Source organism: Microchirus variegatus (assembly GCF_963457635.1).
Source record: "Microchirus variegatus genome assembly, chromosome: 22".
Taxonomy (NCBI): domain Eukaryota; kingdom Metazoa; phylum Chordata; class Actinopteri; order Pleuronectiformes; family Soleidae; genus Microchirus; species Microchirus variegatus.
Window position 1 is genome coordinate 15,037,627 of NC_139823.1, and position 20,983 is coordinate 15,058,609.

At 42.3% G+C, this 20,983-nt stretch overlaps 3 protein-coding genes across 6 annotated transcripts in view; 2 read left to right on the top strand and 1 right to left on the bottom strand.

Moving 5' to 3' along the window:
* LOC310943023 (FERM, ARHGEF and pleckstrin domain-containing protein 1-like) overlaps window positions 1-5,877 on the top strand; it is a 52,407-nt gene extending 46,530 nt beyond the window's left edge. For 2 of the 3 annotated variants that reach the window (XM_083908505.1, XM_083908507.1), the window contains exons 20-28: window positions 50-180; window positions 307-375; window positions 461-550; window positions 1,117-1,199; window positions 1,693-1,805; window positions 3,055-3,215; window positions 3,754-3,861; window positions 3,951-4,102; window positions 4,927-5,877. In XM_083908505.1, coding sequence (XP_083764631.1) covers window positions 50-180; window positions 307-375; window positions 461-550; window positions 1,117-1,199; window positions 1,693-1,805; window positions 3,055-3,215; window positions 3,754-3,861; window positions 3,951-4,102; window positions 4,927-5,002 — 983 coding nt within the window. In that variant the 3' untranslated portion in view covers window positions 5,003-5,877. Of the gene's footprint in view, window positions 1-49; window positions 181-306; window positions 376-460; window positions 551-1,116; window positions 1,200-1,692; window positions 1,806-3,054; window positions 3,216-3,350; window positions 3,515-3,753; window positions 3,862-3,950; window positions 4,103-4,926 lie in introns of those variants that run through there. The other variant, XM_083908506.1, reaches the window with a different exon arrangement.
* A 1,128-nt stretch (window positions 5,878-7,005) lies between these two features.
* On the bottom strand, window positions 7,006-7,789 carry LOC310942894 (gamma-glutamylaminecyclotransferase B-like; the record flags this gene model as incomplete). The annotated part of the gene is made up of 1 exon (XM_083908350.1): window positions 7,006-7,789. The coding sequence occupies one exon, from the start codon at window positions 7,787-7,789 to the stop codon at window positions 7,319-7,321; it is 471 nt and encodes a 156-aa protein (XP_083764476.1). The 3' UTR covers window positions 7,006-7,318.
* Window positions 7,790-10,003: 2,214 nt separating this feature from the next.
* On the top strand, window positions 10,004-16,304 carry arl13b (ADP-ribosylation factor-like 13b). 2 transcript variants are annotated; one of them, XM_083908985.1, is made up of 10 exons: window positions 10,004-10,126; window positions 12,984-13,054; window positions 13,146-13,395; window positions 13,659-13,764; window positions 13,943-14,145; window positions 14,226-14,340; window positions 14,411-14,564; window positions 14,653-14,775; window positions 14,921-14,989; window positions 15,770-16,304. In XM_083908985.1, exons 1-10 carry the CDS (start codon window positions 10,068-10,070, stop codon window positions 15,841-15,843), a joined length of 1,224 nt encoding a protein of 407 aa, XP_083765111.1. In that variant the 5' UTR covers window positions 10,004-10,067; the 3' UTR covers window positions 15,844-16,304. The 2 variants fall into 2 exon arrangements, with proteins under 2 accessions (XP_083765111.1, XP_083765112.1); XM_083908986.1 differs by having other exon boundaries at window positions 15,928-16,304.
* The last annotated feature ends 4,679 nt before the right edge of the window (window positions 16,305-20,983 follow it).

Here is a 20,983-nt window from a genome sequence, read left to right on the forward strand (position 1 = left end):
TAGACGATGCTATTTTCACCCGTCTTTTCCACCTTTCTCTTCTTTTCAGCGGCTCTGGCTGACATCTCCGAGATGGTGCTGCAGCTCCAAGGCACCATGATGAAGATGGAGAACTTCCAGAAGCTTCTAGAGCTGAACAAGGACCTGACTGGAATCGACAACCTCGCCATCCGCGGAAGGGTTCGACCATTTCCACTTATTTTTTATTTTTTTATTTCTTTTTAGGTCCAATAGAATCAGAATACAATTTGCCACTGACGTTATTGTACAAAAACAAGCAGGGTTGTGTTTGTGCTCCACTTGCAGGAGTTTATCAGGCTCGGCTGCCTCAGCAAACTCTCAGGGAAGGGCCTCCAGCAGAGGATGTTCTTCCTGGTATGAGTTACCTTTCAAAGTATATTTTCATATTGGTTGATGGTTACGAAAAAATGTTAATCACACTTTTTTCCTCACCCCTCAGTTTAGTGACTCCTTGGTGTACACCAGTCGAGGGATGACCCCGGCCAACCAGTTCAAAGTTCACGGACAGCTGCCTCTGTATGGCATGACGGTACGTAGGATATTGTTGGTTTGGCACCGTCTTAACCCTAACTCTCTGAACTTCTTCTTCTTCTTCTTCACGCTCCACCCTGAACTCTGAGGTCTAATAACAGGCTGCTTTTAGATGTTTGCCAAAATCCAGACTAAAAACCTGGGGCCTTTTTCAGTCACTGCCCCTAAAATTTGGAACAAGTTATCCATGGAAATGAAATCTGCACTATTTTAAAGACGTCACCTCTTCTTCTTGGCCTTCACTTGAGGTTAAAAAATAGTCAACCCGTACACTTCTACTACTATTCTATTATGTCACTATTGTACTGTTTTACTTCTATTGTTATAGATTTTATGTTTTATACCTTTTATGCTGCTGTGCCTTTAAATCTGTGAAGCACTTTGGTCAACCAAGGTTGTTTTTTAAATGCGCTCTAGAAATAAAGTCAACTTTTTGGTTTTTGTTTTCCCTCAAGTGGGTTTTTATTTTTTTTTTAATGCTTATACTGTACATTTGTACCCCCAACACTGCTAACCACCTGACTAAAAGTGTGTTTTTGTTTGTTTGTGTGTGTGTTTCTGCAGATCAGAGAAAGTGAGGAGGAGTGGGGAGTCCCTCACTCGTTCACGTTGTTTGGACATAGGCAGTCTGTGGTGGTGGCGGCCAGGTACACACACAAACTTCCACAATTTCACCAATTTTCTCCCCAATTTTGCGATGAAAACCCTCTTAAGTGAGACAGTCGGTTCAGTTTTGGCCCAGTAATTGTTCACATAAACTCGTGGATTACCATGTTAAGATCTGGCTAAGAAAAGCTTAAAATTAAAGGCCATGGTGTCCTCTTGAACAATGCATTTATTTCAGCTGCAGACAGTGATATCCTTCTTTGGCTAACTTTGGGGGATTTATTCACAGACAAACAGTCTGAGCGGAGAAAACCAAAAACAGCCTCTCGGTGGAGTTCTGGCTCCTGATTAGATGAAATATCATGGGATACCGGGAAAAGACGCAACAGTCAAAATATAGAACGAATATTTAAACTTAAGGTTTTTGTTTTCCACCCCCCCCTCAACAGTAGTTTCAATTCAACAAGTGAATGTTACATCAGCTTGGAAGCAACGGTGTTGACTGTGATTGGTTGCTCGGTGTCTCTGTTCCAGCTGTGCGTCAGAGATGGAGCGGTGGGTGGAGGACATCAGGATGGCCATCGACCTGGTGGAGCAGAGCAGCGGCCCGGGCACCGACCTGCTCTCCACCAGCCTCACGGACAACAGTGAGTTGATCATCATTGTAAACGATAAAACGCCTGGTTTCTCTGACGTCTGAGGTCCTCTGAGAGAACAGAAATCTGAATTTTATGAGTCATTTTTGGAACTAAGTCACACATGTGATTTGTGATTTGTCGCCCATGAATCCCTCAGAAGACCTAATATGACACAGACTCCAGCTGTTGGCTTTACTGGTGATAAACACTCCCATCAGTTAAGGCCTTTCTCTAAGGGAAAAACTCACCAACCCTCACTACCTGTACACACAATTCCCACAATCCCCCTCTCTTTTTCCCCCCGCCATCAGCTGTCGGCACCACATGAATAACCTCACAGAGTTGTCGCAAGTTGGTCTTTCATCATATTTTTTTTTAACATCACCCGATTCATATACAATAGAGCCCGCCTCCATTTTTGTCTTCCTTTTATCGTAAAAAAAAACCTCACTGTCACGGTGTTCAATGAAGCCTCCAGCTGGTGACCTTTGCTTTGACGTCTCCATTGTGCTTCGGCTAAATCACCCACTATGAAAATGTTCAAACGGTTAAAGAGTATTGGCTTACAAGTGACAACAAAGGGGTCTTTTATTTCTTCCACTTTTTTATTGTAGTGCAATTGCTTTGATCACTGTTTGGACCCCACGTCTTTGTTCACCATCTGCAGTCAATGCTCCTCATCAGGTGGTAATGAGTTTGTACTCACACATTCAAACTGTTCTGAGCGTAAATCTCATTTTTATGCATCCGTTTGAGCTCGCAGTGCTGCGAAATCACCGCTAAAGCCACTGCGCTGTTGCAAAGTTTCCATAGAAATCTCGTAAACGGTGCACGCCAGTCCTTTTTTTAGTTTGCTGCCAGAGCGAAAGCGGGACCGTCCAGCGAAGAAAAACTGGAAGTGTTCGCCATCCAGCTGCAGCCGGTTAAAACGCAGACCGTTATAGCAGAAGATGAAATGTCTACAAGATGCCGCGGAGCATCCCAATAACAGCTGTGGCTTTTGATTATTGTGTGTGTGTGCTGTTTTTAAAGCGGCGCTAAACATCTGCGTCGGGTTCATTTGTCAGAACTTTGAAAACGTGATTTTTCATTTATTCTTCACGACTGACTCCAGCACATCTTCAAGTAGCCCGTAAATAATAACCAATATGACCTGATCTGATCCAGATCACGTATTTATTATGTAAACCTTTTATTTTGTTGATGTTGATGATGTAGATATCGTAAATCACGCAGCGTTTCTGCGCTTCTTCCGCAGAGCTGCTGGACGACGGCGTGGCCGAGCAGGAGTCGGAGGAGGAGCTCTGCGGCTCGCGCTCGTCCCTGGAGCGTCAGGGTCACCGCGGCAACACCACGGTGCACGTGTGCTGGCATCGCAACACCAGCGTGTCCATGGTGGACTTCAGCGTTGCCGTCGAGGTACAGCGCCGCCCGCGTGTCCCCCCCGTCCGTCCGTCCTCTCCATACATCACTGTCTCCTGTCTCGTCCTCTTTGTTGTTGTTGTCCTGGTGTCTCACTCTTCTTCTTCTTCTTCTTCTCATGTCTGTGTTTAGATTATTCCTTTCCTATTCCCTTTTGTCTTGTCCACTTGTCTCTCTCCCTCTTGTCTCTGTCCGTCCACGCTGGCATAGTTAAAGACCCCTCAGCAGACACCAGGGGCCTGTGTCTCTCTCTCTGTGGGTTGCTGGCACAGGATGTGCAGCCTGTCCTTTAGTGACACCTACTGGAGCAGAGAGGTATTGCAGCAGCCACCTTTTGCTAAGGCTGAAATAAGAAAATGACAGTTTTATTTTAATAATAAAATGAAATTACGACTTCCCTACTGTCCTTCCTTTCAAGTCACATGGTTGTTAGATTTTTTTTTGATGATGTTTGATTAAAGTTGCTAAGAAACAAGTGAATTCGCCAATTTTATTCTATTTTTTAAATATTTTTTTCCGTCTTCTGTGTCTTCAGAACCAGCTGTCGGGGAACCTGCTGAGGAAGTTTAAGAACAGCAACGGCTGGCAGAAGCTCTGGGTGGTCTTCACCAACTTCAGCCTCTTCTTCTACAAGTCGCATCAGGTTGGATTCGCAGGATTACTGTGTCATCGTCACGGGTGATGATAGTGAGCTTATGTTTGTGAGCGTGACATTTGTTTCCTATCCTGCAGGACGATTACCCTCTGGCCAGCCTTCCTCTGCTCGGCTACTCGGTTACGGTGCCGTCCGAGTCGGAAAACATCCACAAAGACTACGTTTTCAAACTCCACTTCAAGTCCCATGTGTACTATTTCAGATCAGAGAGCGAGTACACCTTTGAAAGGTACGCTATTTCTGATATTCGATGTGGAATAGATTTTCCTCTGACGATCTGAAAGCATTCAAGGTATATTTTGTATTTTTCTGAATAGGAAATCTCTAATCTAATCCAACTTTATTTATAAAGCACCTTAAAAACAACAACAGCTGAAACAAAGTGCTGTACATCAGAGATAAATAAATAAAGCAAATAAAAAATACAACTAACTAAACTAACTAAATATCTTGATGCACAGATTATCTTGTAGGACTTATTCTTGTGGTCCTATATACATTATCAAATAATGTACTCACTTAATCAGTTAAAACTTTTCAAACAACTACAACAAATACACAAATAACAAATACACTCAAAATGCTTTTCAGAATCAGATGATTACCAGATGTTAAAATCAAAAGTTTTAGAAACTAACTCGGACCAAAATAATCAATAATATAAAAGAGAATAATGTCTGTTCGTAGTGTATTTACAATATTACAAGTTGTACAATCACATCACTAACAATGGATGATCTTATTGGCGACTTCCCTTTTTAATTAAATGTATTAACTAGAAAAGCACTGTAGTGAGTGCAGACCTCAAATTCCACCTACCGCCGTCTACCAATCATTGCAGTCAGTAGAGTCTCAGCTGCCGAGCAACCACGGGTTGCCAGTTATGTCAGAAAACGAAACCTAAAAGACCTCGGTATTTTGAATTTGTATGTAGTAACTGTTTTTGGCCACATTCTTACATATGGCACCTTTAACAAAGTAAAAGTTTGTAGTAAAGCAGTTTATAGCTGATGGGCTTTTATAATTTATATATTTTTTAAATCTTTCCTCCAGGTGGATGGAGGTGATTCGCAGCGCCACCTGCTCCTCCAGCCACTCACTGCCGAGCACCAGGAAAGACCTTTACTGATGACGGTGCTCCATCAGCGACCCCCCCCCCTCCCTCCCCTTCACTGTCTTCCTTTATAGACTGCCCAAACACTAGAAATGACACTTTATCGCACACACACACACACACACAGAATCACGTTGCACACGCTCAAATCGACACTGGGCTTCGAGTCACACTCTGATCACGAGGTGCTTCCACTTCACCTCCTCCGTCCACTTTCCTCTAACACACTTCTTTTTTTTTTTTTTCACACGACCAGTGTCTGATGTTAAGTCGCCTGCAGTGCAAATTCATTCTCTCCTTTTCCATTTCCTGCTTTGTCAAACTGGCAACGCAAACATTCACTGAACAGTATTTTTCCCTCACCGTTCCTAACGTTATGTTCCGTGCCACTGAGTGGCGTTCACATGCACACATGCGTGATATCCCAAATCTTCCGACAGAGCATCAGATTTTACGACGAGGTTTTTAAACAAATGTACATAATTCAGCCTGAAAGCAGGGCTTGGTCGCCTCCGTGCATTTGAGGACACGCTCGCGTTTGAATACACTTTGTTTCCATGACGACCCATGAATAATTTGATGAATTAAACGCGCCATACCAGTTTGGACACGATTACAAAACAAACACGTTTTCCCCCGGATGTTTTGTAAAGCGACTTTTTGTACAGTCCTTTGATAACACTGTGAAATGTTTTCCCCCCCTCATGACTTTTCTTTTTTGTCGTTTTTCTTCCTGCGAGTTTCTCTACAAACGGCTTCAAAACTGCTTCAGAGATTTCACTGCCAAAAAAACCCCGCCTCTTCTTATTCCTCTTTTTTTATTTTTACTATTTTAAATAAAGATGAGAAAACATTGTGTTCATAAAAAAAAAAGTGAGTACGTCCCAGAACCCTGATGTCTTTTTTTCCTCCTCCGTTTTACTTATGGTTACACAGCCCCTGCTGGGATTAGATTAGATTAGAACACAACATGAAGTAAACAGCCATGTAAACAAAGCAGAAAGGAGATTTAAAGAGGAAATGAAGTTTAAATGAAATTTGAATTTAGTCCGTGTGAGAGATGTTGACTCATGTAAGCAGATCTTTTTTTCCCCTGAGGCTGATTTCCTACGTACAAAAGCTGGTAACTTAGCTTTTCTGCTAACACACAGGTGGAAATAACTCGAGCGCCCCCTAGTGCAACCCTCAACAGATGACCAGTGGATAATGGATGGAGTGTTATTTATTTTATTATTAATTTCATTCATTATTCAAAGGAGTGCTTAAGATGACAGTACAACGAACATGAACGAATCAAGTCGGACGAATGCTCTTGGAAACATTAAATTCACAGTATGACGCTTTTTAAAGGTCCAGTGTGACGAATTAAGGGACATAAATTGAGTATAACATCTATAATTATGTTTTCCTTGATTTATTATCACCTGAAATAGAAATTGTTGCAGAACAGGGAGCAGCAGGAACATTTTGTGTCTTTAGTACAGTAGCCATGAATGGACAAATAAAACACTGTTTAGTCAGACTAAGACCAGCTCGATTTTAGTTGGACTAATGTGTTAACATGACATTAAGAAAACCGAATTATTGTCTTAGTCCGACTAAGACTAGCTCGATTTGAGTCGGACTAATGTGTCAACGTGACATTACGAAAACTGAATTAGTGTCTTAGTCCGACTAAGACTAGCTCGATTTGAGTCGGACTAAGGTGTTAACATGACATTAAGAAAACCGAATTATTGTCTTAGTCCGACTAAGACTAGCTCGATTTGAGTCGGACTAATGTGTCAACGTGACATTACGAAAACTGAATTATTGTCTTAGTCCGACTAAGACCAGCTCGATTTGAGTCGGACTAACGTGTTAACATGACATTACGAAAACCGAATTATTGTCCAAGTCCGACTAATACTAGGTCGATTTTAGTTGGACTAACGTGTTAACATGACATTAAGAAAACCAAATTATTGTCTTAGTCCGACTAAGTCTGGACATTTAACATGAACTGGCTCATTGGCTGTCTTTTCTTTTAGGCTACCTAAAAGGCCACCGTAGTTGCACTTTGGTGGGGAACTTCACCTCTCCGAAATGCCACTTAATCCCACACACTGGTCCTTTAAGTACTTCAACGAGAGATTTCAAGAAAAGGATTTGCATATTTCACCGTTCCCTATCACAACATTTGTTTCAATGTTACACAGAGGTAAGAAAACAGGTCCATTTATCTTCTATAATATCATTCTAATTTGATATTTTTGAACTTCATTCATTTATACGTACAGATTTGATTGCTATCACGCCCTGAGGTTACAACAGAACTGGTGAGCTGCTGCATCAATCTTGTTCTTCTCTTACCACATACGCAAGGCCGTGATCTCCATCGGAGTCGTAGCTCTCGTAGGTGGCCAGTGAAGGCCAGTCTGGCTGGTACGTTGTTGTGCTGTACACAAACGCCTCAGTGATGCTGCCTGGCGACAGAGTCTCCTCATCCTCCGTCTTCCCCAGCCACGCCTTCACCTCGACACTCATCCTAGTCCGCTGGTACATGGCGGGAATGCACTCAAAGTCGTCCAGGAATTTCAGCATCCTGTCGTCCACGGCGTAGATCTCCCCCTGGACTCTGTGACCCTGGCCAGGGATGTTGAGGAGGAAAGGGATGTTGCACTCGCCTGCGATCACCAGCGGGTACTTCTCGGTGGTGAGGGCCGAGGCGAGGAGCTCGGCCTTTCCGTTGGCGCTGTCGAACATGCGGTAGTAGTTTGGCTGCCCTTTCTTCAGGGTGCCGTAGACAAAGATGCGAATCATGTGGACGCAGGAGGAAACACACACACACACGCACACCTGTAAAACAAGGAAAGGACAAGTGTCAATGTTATTTTATTTACTTTTTACTGACCGAAAGAAACCAATCTGGCAAATTTTTATTTTTAAAGCTCCCATAGAGTGGTCCTGTTGCACATATATGTTAGTTATGGAGGTCTACTTACATACATTAACTTGTTTTTATGGTCAAAAACCTCCAAGTTGCTGTAAACGAGCTGATAGAAATCTCTCTTTTCTGATCCTGTATTCAGCCGCGATATTTCAGACTGAACTCTCACACCCAGAAGACAGAGTGTGTCGTGATTGGCCAACTGTCTTGTGATTGGCTAATACCAGGAAGTGACATAATCAGCACACCCGCTCTCAGAAGCGCAGCTCCCCCCTCTGGAACGGTGGATGCACTGCTACTCATTATCAAAACATTGTTTTAACAATGTTTAACAATAGCTTCATCACGACTCCCTGTCACAGTCCCTTTTATGACTTTGACCCAGAGTCAGAAGACACTGTCGCTCGTGAAACACCTCCACAACGGACGTTGTTCTTCTTCTGCGGTTCAATGTATGCAACCGGATGTGCCCGGACTAGTGCCAGGAGCAGGAGGATCTGCTGTTCAGGAGAACTGGTGTTTACATAACCGGACCGGGTTTTTTCAGAGATCTCGCTGAGCCCGAGATTACAATAAAACACATCGTTCTCAGCAGTGGCTGAACTGTTAGTTTCAAAACTTCAGGGCTTCATAAACAAGGTAATGACAGATACACACTAAAAAAACAGCGTTAATTGGAACTTAATCATCATAATTTGTAGTCAAAATCATCATTTTTTTAAATTAATTAACCAAGTTTTTCAGTCCATGCATCTGCAAAATTAGAGCATTTATCATATACAAAAAAAAAAGGATCATGACAGTCCACTGATGATAAATGGAGTGGATGAATTAAAACAAACAAAGGAACAATTGCAAAACAAAAACACAGATTCAGGCCATTATCTGCAGCACAGGTTGTTGAAAACGCGACGTGAGAAAGAATTCAACAAATGACAAAGTCCCATTGCAAAATAATGTGAGTTGATGATGTAACCCTTTTTTAAAAACTTATTATAATAATAATAATAATAATAATAATGATAATAAAATCCATCCAAATGCATATTCATGACTGAATTACTGTAAGTCTAAGAAGTACAGGTTAACACTGTATAATGAGGACATTTTGACTGCACTGAGACAAACTTTAATTCATTAAAAACCGCTGCTCACCTTCTCTTCTGCGCTTCAGACCGGTTTACTGGAGCGAAAGTGTAATATTTACAGCAATGTGGAGAAACTAGTTCACACTGTTCTTTTCCGGTTTCAGGAAGCGCTGAACACGCACAACGATCTCAGGAAGCGCTGAACTACAACCGCGCATGCGCAGTACAGAGCAGCTGCGATGTTCTGCCAGTGTACATTTTTAATACAACAATCTATTTATTATACTATCTATGTCAGATTATAATATCATATGTTATAGTAGATTATATTATATATAGAACAGCATAAAGGCGGAAAACAAATACATTATATAGTTGTCGTTCATATTATACGATGTGTGGGTTATTTTGGCCTTAAGGAAAGTTATAATAATATTTAAGACATTATTCATTGAATGTCCTGTAAACAGTTTGTTCTCTTGCAAAACAAATGGGCCGCGGGGGGATTTTCTGGTTGCAGTACCACGGGAGGCCGATAGAGGCTCCAATGCCTAGCAGCAGAGGAGGACGGCGTAAACAAAGCAGAGAGAGCAACAAAACCAGCTAACGCTAATAAGCTAATGTATCGCGACTAATACTGTCGCTGCGTTTCGTTAAGTTCGTGAAGATAAACGTTTTATTGTTGTTATTTTTTTTTATCACGTGCTGTTTTTTTGCCCCGTTTGGTACGAATACTTTCTCCTGTGCTGGAACTAAACGAGGAGAAAACATACAGCGTCTTATCTTATACTAGAGCTAGTTGCCGTAAATCCTAACGGGAGCACGGATTTAGCATTTCTGGAAATGGATGCTAACTGAAGTGAGGTTTGTCTTCAAAACACATGGTGACAAACCGGCTCGATTCATCGGTGCCGTTTAGGTCGAGTGTTTATACCTAGGCTGCAAACGTCGGTGCTATCACGACTTAGCTCGCTATGTAGCTAAATCGGTCGATGAGCTGCCTCTTCAAGGCTGGATCGTGGTGACGGTCCACTCCGCCGCTGTCATCTGGACTCGAACTGCTATGTTTAGCCTCATGGCGAACTGCTGCAGTTGGCTAAAACGTTGGCGAGAGCCCGCAAGGTGAGTTATGAGATGAAAGCCTTTAATGTGAATAATTTCGGGGCCAAATAAACGTAGCTGCAGGTAGTTTGTTTCCAGTAGTTTTACGAGAATGAGACGGAGACTCGAGTCACGTGATCAAATCAGTTAATTTCAGTCAAATGTAATGCTATCATGATGCTTTTCTCAATATAAAGGTGATGATGTACCAAATGATCTAAAACCATGATTCACAAAGCTGTGGTTCGTGTACTACCAGTGGTACACAAGCTAACTCCGGTGGTACCTGGAGGAAAATCAGAAATACTTGTACTGTGTATATACTGTAGGATATGTGTGGCTGGAAAATGTATATATATACAAAATAAAATAATTAGAGTCACCTTATCTCTCGCTCCATCTTCATCTAATTACTCTATACCAGCGTCAGAAGTATATGTGAGGAAGAGGAGGATGGTAAGAGAGCAAATTATCTTATTCAGAACGAGGGGCTTTCTGCATGTTCTCCCCATGTTTGTGTGAGTTTCTTCTGGGTTCTTCGTTTTCCCTCCCACAGTCTTATATCATGCAATATGGGGATTTAGGTAAACGAGACCCTGCCTTTCGCCCTATGTCAGCTGGGATTGGCATCATGTAGAGCACATGTGTCAAACTCAAGGCCCGGGGGCCCAGATGTGGCCCACCACGTAATTATATGTGGCCCGCTAGTGATTAATTGTTCTTAAAAATCTGTGTTAAAATAGGTCTATGCTGCGTTAAGGCGTGCGTTGAGCACAAACTACATTTCCCACAATGCATGGCGATTGTGTTACCCACAAAGTGACAGCACCGCCACTAGATCGCAGTGTATCATTGTATATGCGACGAGTGAAATCGAATAGGTAATAAATGCAGAAAGTTATTTAGCAATATTTTACGGAGTAGTTACCTTTATTTTGCATGATATTTGTTTACATTTAGTTACATTTATTCTGTATGACAGTTACATCTGGCCCTTTGAGGGTAACAATTATGCTGATGTGGCCCTCAGTGAGAATGAGTTTGACACACCAGATGTAGAGGATAAAGTGGCAGAAGATGAATGAATGAATGCAATATATCTACCTCCTGTGAAGAGTCCTCAGCTGACTTTGCTCGGCCTATTTTAACCTTGGTGATAATGGTGTTACTTTGCGAGCTCAATATTTTCTCAGGTTGTACTTACTCGGTATAAAAAGTTTGAGAAGCGCTGCACTAAAAAAAAGTTCCCTCCTGCAGTGTTTTTGCTCATTAAGCGGTCGTAAATGAATGGTGTTGACATTTATGTCATTTTCTTTGCTGATGAATGACTTGTCTGGGCTATAAAATGTCAGAAATGCTGATCAGTTTCTAACCAAACCTCGAAATTAAAACGTCCTTGAATGTTGAGCGTTTGATTTCACAGAGGAGCAAAGGAAACCGGGAAATTATTCACGTTTTAGAAGCTGAAATCAATCAGAGAAAATGTTTGATCATGTACAGGTACTAATCATCAATCAATAGATTTACTGTTGCAGCCTTTGATTGAATATATTTGGTAATTTGTGATGTTTTTGAGCAAAACGAGGGCTTTGGGTAATTGATGTGGATTTTGACTTTACCTTAGAGATATATTAATTCGTAAATCAAATAAATATGTACATACTTCGATTGAGCATATATTTGCATGTTAATAAGTTGTTGTGGGCCTTTAATGCATTATGTATTAGGAATGTGTCGACATCTTTTTGTTCTGTCCATTTTAAAATTAAAAAACGTGAAACAAAAACATTAAATTGACAGTGCTAAAGTCCACGTGGTATCTGTGAGGCATCTGATCCTGTGGACTTAGTCAGAAATCCTCCCCTAATCCTACAAGCAGGTCTGTTTAGTTGTGTGTTTTTCTTCTGGCCCGTTGCTGTCAGGGGTTTGTTTGTACTCTACAGTGAGTAGATGGGTAACATGGGGAGTTAGCGTTTCACCTTTCGTTGATGGTCATATCAGAGACGGAGACACTGATGAGGGCCAGTTGGCTCCAGAAGACGGTTAGATGGATTGTGCAGTTGCTGTCGTTTCGGCGCAAGTGTCAAAGTTAAGTACGCAGCCAGGAAAACAACAGGTGTTTATGTCGGTGTGTGTTTACTCAGTGGATTTATTTTATTTTATATGTTGGATTTTTACTTTAAATGGGAGTTGCTGTAACTTCAGTGCAACAATATTTAATGATACAGGACAAAAGCTATATATATTTTTAATGCTATTTCCTTCATTTTTGAACTGGTTGTATGGAGCAAAAATGGGATCATGTCTGCATTTCGGTGAAAATGTAGAGAATTATGGTGCAAAGTTGCACAAATGCCCAGATGACTGTGTGTATATCTTTACAACCTTTTGCCTGTGTTGTTTTCACAACATCCATCACCACTACCAGCATCCTTGCAGCAAGTTAGGAAGATTTAACGACGAGTTGTGTTGTAAACAGATATATATATATCGATTAAGGAAGTGGACACGGAAAGCAAGTCCACAATTTGGCTAATTAATCAATTGGTGGTGGTGTTGGTGTTGGTCCGATTTATTTTACTTTGAGTTTCTTTGTTTAGTATACTCTGTTTAGTTAACCGCTCGTGACTGTTGCTGACTCACTCGGTTAAGTCTGCTCGGTCAGTCTAGTTTACGAGCACATCTCCGATTGCGTCATTCATTCAGATTATTAACAGGCTTATATCCGTGTCCCTGAGCGTGTCATGGTTACTAATGCCGGGTCATACTTTTAGCACAGATGCTGCACACGGAGACGCACGGCACCACAGATGGTGGCTTGTGTACGATGTATACCCCTATATGCGTTCATTTTTCCTCCTTATGATCGATCCTACAGGAAAGTGACACTGGTGATGGTGGGACTGGATAATGCAGGGAAGACGGCGACGGTACGAGGAATCCAAGGAGGTAAATGCCTTATGCTGTAAATGTCTAAAATGTCTACATTTCTGCTCTGATATCATTTCACTTCATCTCTTTTCATTGCCCTCTCTCACAGAGGATCCCAACGACGTGGCCCCGACCGTCGGGTTTTCCAAGGTCGACCTGAAGCAGGGCAAGTACGAGGTCACCATCTTTGACCTCGGCGGCGGGAAGAGGATCCGCGGCATCTGGAAGAACTACTACTCGGAGTCGTACGGCGTGGTGTTCGTGGTGGACTCCAGCGACGTGCAGCGGATCCAGGAGACGCGGGAGACCATGGCCGAGGTCCTTCAGCACCCGCGCATCGCAGGCAAACCGGTGCTAGTGTGAGTCGACTAGAGGACGCTGTGACACAGAGTTAAAGCAACACTAAGGGAGAGCTGTTGGGTCCACTTTAAACGGACCAGAGTTTGTTTCCTCAGATAGTCCGCTTCCTTTAGGCATGTTATACAAGATCACAGAAAAGAACAGTGAAAAAGTAATGTTGCCTAATCCTGGGAGACTTGGTACAAAAGCATATTTGTATTTCATTTCCTAGCTTTTTCCTCCACCTCGGCACTGATGTGTGCGTTACCGTATGTGTTTTCAGACTTGCGAACAAACAGGACCAGGAAGGAGCGTTGGCTGAAGCAGACATCATCGAGAACCTGTCGTTGGAGAAGCTCGTCAACGAGAACAAGTGTCTCTGTCAGATCGTAAGTGTTTGTGCACCTGTTGTCTGATGGCACTCGAGTGCCATTAGTGGCACTTTTGCCCATACAATGCAAGGTTTTTTTTCTTCCTCTTAGTGTTGTTTATTTTCCTTCGTTGCCATAGCAGTGTAGTAGTTTGAATAGTGTTCCCTAATGTCTGAAAAATGTGCTCCAACCCCAGGAGCCGTGCTCTGCGGTGCTGGGTTACGGCAAAAAGGTGGACAAGTCCATCAAGAAGGGCCTGAACTGGCTCCTCAGCAACATCGCCAAAGACTACGAGACCATTACTGAGCGAGTGCAGAAGGACACGGCGGAGCAACGCGCTCAGGAGGAGCAGGACAAGAAGGAGCGGGCGGAGAGAGTGCGGCGGATACGAGAGGAGAGGTGAGGAAAAGTTAAATGTCAATATTTAGTAAGTGTAACCGTGTCAACCAGGAAGGTTAACATCTTTTTCCTGTCAACAGAGAACGTGAGGAGCGGGAAGCGGCGGAGCGAGAAGGCAGGCCGATCCAGGAAGAAGAGCCCGACGATGAAACCGTGCTCAGCCCGTTCCAGCCGATCGACAGTGTCATCTCTGAGGTGGTTAGCCCCTCATCTACTCATTTTCTAGTTTGAGCTGCAGTTATCACATCGTGTTTGCCCCTTTCAGAACGAGGATAAAGTAAAGGAGCGGAGTCGGCAAGGGGAGCTGCAGGAGGGCAGGACTAACGGTGCAAAGGCTGATGTCGGTCAAGAGGAAGAAGAGGAGTATGAGGAGGAAGAACCGGACGACTCCAGGCAAACACCGGAACACTCCAGCTCAGGTGAGTGTTTACATCTTCAAAACATCCATATTTTATGTATACAGAAAAAAGAGCATGCATCTGATCTGATGCGTCTCTGTACCTTCAGCCGCATCTGTCGAGCAGAAGAAGAAGACGACGCGGAAGCTTCACCTCAAGAGGAAGCACCGCGTGGACCCGCTGAGGACAGAGGACGGGCCAACGGAAAGCCCCACCCCTCCGCCTCCACCAGGTAAGGCTGATGTCTTTTATCCCTTTGATCCCTTTTATCGTCGTGCAACGGTCATCTAAAAATGTTGAGAAATATGGAGTACAAATCATTCACGGTGTCACATGTACAACCTTCTGCCTTTGCTTTGTATGTGTTGTTTTTCCAGTGGGATGGGCCACGCCCAAAGTTTCTCGTCTGCCCAAACTAGAGCCGCTGGGAGACTCAAAACATTCTGGTAAAGCTGCCGCCTGTGAAGTCTGGTGACACTTCATCCCTCGCTGCCCATCGCATTTTTAATTTCATGCATTACTTCCTTTTGTTATATCGCCCCGATCGGCCATTAACTTCGCCGCTAACCCCCGTCTTTGTGTGGAGTAACTCATTCACTAACTGTCATGGCTCTGACTCGGTGTTTCCTCTGTGCATAATTTGCCCGCATGTAAATTGGATCCGTGTTTTCCGGATACACTCGCGGCTTCCAGCACAGGTGCTAGTGTGTGTGTGTGTGTGTGTGTGTGTGTGTGTGTGTGTGTGTGTGTGTGTGTGTGTGTGTGTGTGTGTGTGTGTGTGTGTGTGTGTGTGTGTGTTTTTGTGCGATAAAGAAGTATGGTGGCTGTGTTGTTGCGTCACAGCAGCGGCGGTAGATTATTCAGGCTTGGCATCACAAAGGAAACACTAGGAACCTGTCTGGAGACGCGTGTTGACTGTTGATTAGTAACAAGCTCACATGTTGTTTTTTTTTTTCTTCTTCTGCATCTTCACCAGGCATGTGTTTCGAAATGTGTGCGCTTCCTTCATGACGGCAGGCAGACATCTTAACTGACTCAAAGGCCCGTCATCTGTATGTGTGTGTGTTCGTCCACATCCTTCCCACCCACCGTAACTCAGCTGCCACGTCTTTTTTTCTCCCTCTCACGTCACGTCATAAATAGAGCTCTAACTGACGGTGTTATTTATTTCAGGACTCGCTGAGCGAAGCTTACTAAACGTCGCTTTCTTTCCATCCCCTCCACAGACTTTTACAAGCCTCTCCCTCCGCTTGCAAACAGACCGTGGCCTAACGGCGACACGCACGACGTCATCTTTTAAACCTCTTTTTTAGCGAGGTTGACTCCCGACCAATCACTGCTCTCCCCTTCTTCTTTTTTTTTGTTTTTTACTTTCTGTTTTAAGCGAGCGAAGTCTAGACAGCGCGCAGACGGACGCGAGCCAGCGCGTGGGCTGCGAATGCCGTGGAGCATCATGGGAAACGGAGATGCTTTCCTCACAAGCTGACGCAAGTCGGTGTGAATCGCTGAACTCGACTGAGCTGATTTCATTTATATTTTTGTTTGACGACTGAAACTTTTGTTTTCTATTCTGCGTATCAGTGTTCGTTTGGACCGAAATGCTTTTTAACTGACAAACATGTAAATATGTTCATTCTGACCCTATATATACGGACTTTGTCGGTCATATTTTATTCATTTATTTTTGCATCTGCAGTTTTGTAGTGGAAACAAAATGGGTGGCTTTTTAAGTGCTTTAAATGGGGGGGGGGGGGGTATTTTTCAAATTAGATCAAATCATATTACCCCCTCTTTTATCACAGTCAGAGGCTGAAAAAAATCTGACATTCAGTAGGCCCATACTGGAAAAAGAATAACGTAAGACCTGATATCATCCATAATTATCTCATAAATGCTTCAAGTAGCAGTTGACATGTTTACATTATGGTACATTTTGGTTTGGTACAGTGTGGTATGGTTTGGAATGGTATAGCCCTCGCTCAGGCTTTGTGCACCCTGACCATACCATACCATTTTACTCTGGCTGCTTATTTTCGTACTATTCCTCGTGGAAACGCACAGAAATATGTACGGGTACTGTGTCAAACTGAACCGCTTTGCTTAAAATGACAATAGACGGGGATGTTCTGGGGCGGAAATTTGCTTTGTTAAAACAACCGAGAGTTTCACAGATGGAGTTATTCTAACATCGCGCGGATGAAACTCGGGGAACAATCCATTCTGCCGACTGCAGCGATTTATTTCTTCCATTATGGGAGGAAAATATTTGTTTTTCAAGTGGCTGTTTATGGTTCGGCGGTAAACGCATTGGCACAGATGAGGTATAAACGGCTTAGCTGTTTTTAAACCAACGTTAAAAAAAAGAAGAAAAAATCCCTATTACACACTGTAATATAGAACATCTTCCTGTACGCGGACGTGTAACACTACATTATGAATGTTAATGGGTCAGGTTTATTCTTGAATGTCTCCACATTTCAATTGTAAAGTTGTTTTTTTTATGGCCATGAAGAGAAAATATATATATATATATATATTACATTTGTGTATTTTTGCCAGCAGCGTCATAAAGGAGTGTACATTTGTATGTATTGTTAAAAACAGAAAATATATGTGTCTGCAGGGCTTGAGATTGTTTTTATGCATTCTACTGTTCACACTGTGTACCTGTTTTTTTAAAGTGATATTTCTCTGGAGGCAGGAAATGAGTCACAACAATTTCCTCTCAGGTGGCGCCGACGAGGGAGCCAGTGTTGCTGCTCCTGTTTGTCTGTTTGTTTGTTGTTGCTCACTCTTCTCCGCTCATGTACGCTTTGGCAAACAACAAAACAAATGAAGCAGAAGCCAAAAAAATGAATCTGAAAAAGGGTCAAAAGACAAAAACACCTGAGAATTAGACGCTGAAATATCACTTTGAAACCACAATATATGAAAAACTATAGTGCACCGTTCATTAACTTCCGTTAATGTGCAAGGTGTTTAAAAGACTATGTTTTTTTTACTCAATTTGAATTTTATAATGGCACAATAAAAATATGTTTTCAATAATATATTGTTGGCTAGTTTGTAAACAATGTGTGTCTTTCCAACAGGAGCAGCTGCTACAAAGAAGTTAGCAGTGGTCGCGCCATGGACCAGTTTCATATCGTTAGCCTAATAGCATAATTGCCCTATGCTATTAGGCTAACGATGTAAAACTAGAAAAGCACTCGGAGAGTGCAGACCCCCGTCAAGGCGGCTCAGTGCTTACAAAATACACCATGCCGGCGCGCAGTGTGTACGGATCACACCCAAAATTTAATCACTTGTTCCTGGTCCCATTGCGGACATTGAGGTTCCTGAAAATTTCATCCAAATCCGTGACTTTTCGAGTCAGACAGACAAAACAAACTCTGGCGAAAAACATAATGGCAAAGGTCAACAATATTTTCACGGACCGTTATAGAAACAACTAAAAACTAAGTACTTAAAACCTCAAATCACCATCCCGCTGAATTAGTTGGAGCTTGTTTCATGAGGCTTCATAGCGTCATTTGCTAGCCTGTTAGCATGTTATGCAGAGCGGGCTTGGTGCGTGAGAATCACCTGTATCGATAAACCCGTATTTAAAGTAGAAATCCTGAATTTGTCTTTCGGCGACCTTGAGTGTTGTGAAAGGCGCCTTAAATATAATGCATTATTATTATTATTATTATTATTATTATTATTATTAATAAATTCAGCTTTTCTTTTTCTTTGGAAGTTAAAGGCTCTTTTTGTCTCCAAAGACGTTTGTTTTTCGCTCGTTTTTGCTAGCTAGAAAGCTACATTTTTGACGTATCGTATCACGTGACCAAAATGAGCGTGTTTCTCCCCAAATAAAAGATCTTTCAGACTCTGATAAATGAAATTTAAGTGAAATGTGAAAGATTCTTGTTTTCCATTAGCCCAGAATGAGAACGAGCCTTTTCTTTTAAATCAGGTTCCAGGTTAGCGTTATGGAGGCCGCCATTTTGAACCACCATGTTTTTATATTTTATAGCTCTAGATGGACTAACCACATCTTTTCCATCCAAAGAGCTTTTTCCCCACACATTTGGAAGTGATGAGGGACATTCATCTACAACATGTTGCTAAATTTTACACAAACCCCCCCCCACAAGATTAATATCAGAATAACATCATCATTTTAAAATGTTTGTATTTTCATCTGATGAATGTGGGAGTCGTTAATGTGCCGATTTATCTTCACCGTCGCCGTCTGCGACGTCTCATCGTGTGACGTGTTCAGGAAGTGGAGAGTACGTCTGCAATATGTTCACTTCAACAGTAACAAGTCGATTCCCGTTGAAATTAAAAGCTCAAAAAAGGCAAACTGTTTTGCTGCCGTTTGGTTGATGAAACGATAATAGTGCGAATTATAATCTGAGGTGTTGCAACAAGAAAAAACAAGCAATTCTCCCTGGATATAATCATTTCTAAACACTGTTAGAATCATCTCTGTATGCTACAGCCACATCCTCACATCTGAATCTCTACAACCTGGACTCTGATCTCCAAAAATGAAAGATTAAATGAAGTGAAAAAGGGGGATTTTTTTGAATTTCTGCTCCTCCTCTGCTTCTTCGGAGAGAAAACAAGACAAAAAAGACAAAAATAAATAAATCAAAGCCTGAGATGAAAGTGCCAGACAACAATATGGAAACATTTTGTGTGGTTTTGATAAACGACTTTAGGGCTCGGGGAAGTGCTTTTGAATTTAAATGAGCTTTGTTATGTGTTAATAAAGCAGCGGCGGCGGCGGCTCTGCGGTGTGTGTTTACAGGCCCAGAACATTCACTTCTTCTGGTTCTGTCTACAACAGCAAAGTGACGAAAATGAACACACACGCGCACACACACACACACACAACCTGGCTGCACTGTTCCTTCTGTTTATAATCACACGATACAGTGCTAATCTGTCATGAATATAGATGGAATTAGCCAAAGGCAAAACATATTTCAGACATACTGCATCCCAAAAAAAACAACAAAAACCAACTGTTGTTTCATGCAACAATTGGCAGGAATCAAGAAGTGACACCTGTTAAACTGCTGCAATAATCTGTCTGTAGCTCTGCTACTTTATCTTGATTTATTATTATTATTATTATTATTATTATTATGAGACTGATTCAAAAAATGTGTAATTTTATAACCACGAACATCTCGTCATTGTGATATTTTGGAGCTGCACCGCGTCCGTGTTTTCAATAATCCCTCAGCCGCCGTCCCCCTCAGTACACTTTAAACCCACTGATATCATTAGTCTTAAGATGTCTGCCTCCTTTTCCGGAAGCAATAATGTGATGAAGTGTTGCAATTTACTTCCCTTCCCACACCTTCTCCTCGTCCTCCTCCCTTTAAATCCGCTTGTCTACATCTGTTTTAATTCACGATCTCTTGGGACGACGCGGCGCACACCGCTCTCAGCGTAAACCCTACGACATTTATTAAAGGAGGGGAAAAAAAGAAGTATGAGTGGGTCACGATTATGTGTCCCAAGGTGCAACAGTCGCAGGATTGAAAAGGCGGAGAGTGAATTCTGACGCAGAAGAAATTGGTGTATTCCCCCACCCCCCCTCCCCCTTTTCTACAATGCATTTATTGCCGTATTGTTGTGCAAATGTAAGTGCTGAGGTGAGTGCAGAGGTTTCTGTACAGATACGAGGGCTCGTCGAAGGTTCGGTTGGAGGGTGACGGGGAACGGCCTTAACGCGCAACACCAGATCTAAACCCGATTAAGACAAGTCAGCGTTGTTTTTTATAGCCGCAAACGAGAAAATGACCTCAAAGTTCCACTCGGTGACACTAAAAACAAGAGTTTTTCTTTCCATTCTTAAGGTTTTTTTAGGGTTTGAGCAACTGTGCAAGAACCCCAAACCCCAAAACGCACAGATTTCTGCGACCGCATCAATCCCGGTGAAAATGTACGTATTTAAAAGATTCGGTGGAAAATTGCAAGTGGGAGGGGCTTATAACTGCTCCGCGAACATCAGCTTTAACGTACAGTACATGCACGAAACTTGGTATGCACGCTCATCAGGTCAGGACGGTCAAAAAATCTATCCAGACCCATGCTCTAAAACGAACAGTGAAGCCGCCGTCTTGGATTGAACATTCACTAATTGGCATTTTTGGACGAAATTGCACCAATACTACAAAATCTATCTAGTTTGGTTTCGTAATTAAAATAACCACCTTTTATTTCAACTTCCGTTTATTAGATGACGGAGTAAGTCTTTAAATGTTCCTTCCTTGTGACTTTGTGTACATAAATAGTACAAATTGTACATTATTTTGTGTAAGTTTGATTGTTTTGTCACTATTTGTGGATTTTGTCCATTATACAGCAACTATGTCCAATTTAATTCTTCTATATTTTATTTATAATGACGTTATGAAAGTAATATGTAATGA

Bases quoted from the DNA above. Each gene is read 5' to 3' on its own strand.
- arl13b (XM_083908985.1), top strand. From the start codon at position 10,068: ATGTTTAGCCTCATGGCGAACTGCTGCAGTTGGCTAAAACGTTGGCGA. The intron at 14,146-14,225 runs GTGAGGAAAAGT...TCCTGTCAACAG, and splicing joins CGGCGGATACGAGAGGAGAG to AGAACGTGAGGAGCGGGAAG. The intron at 14,341-14,410 runs GTGGTTAGCCCC...TGCCCCTTTCAG, and splicing joins TCGACAGTGTCATCTCTGAG to AACGAGGATAAAGTAAAGGA.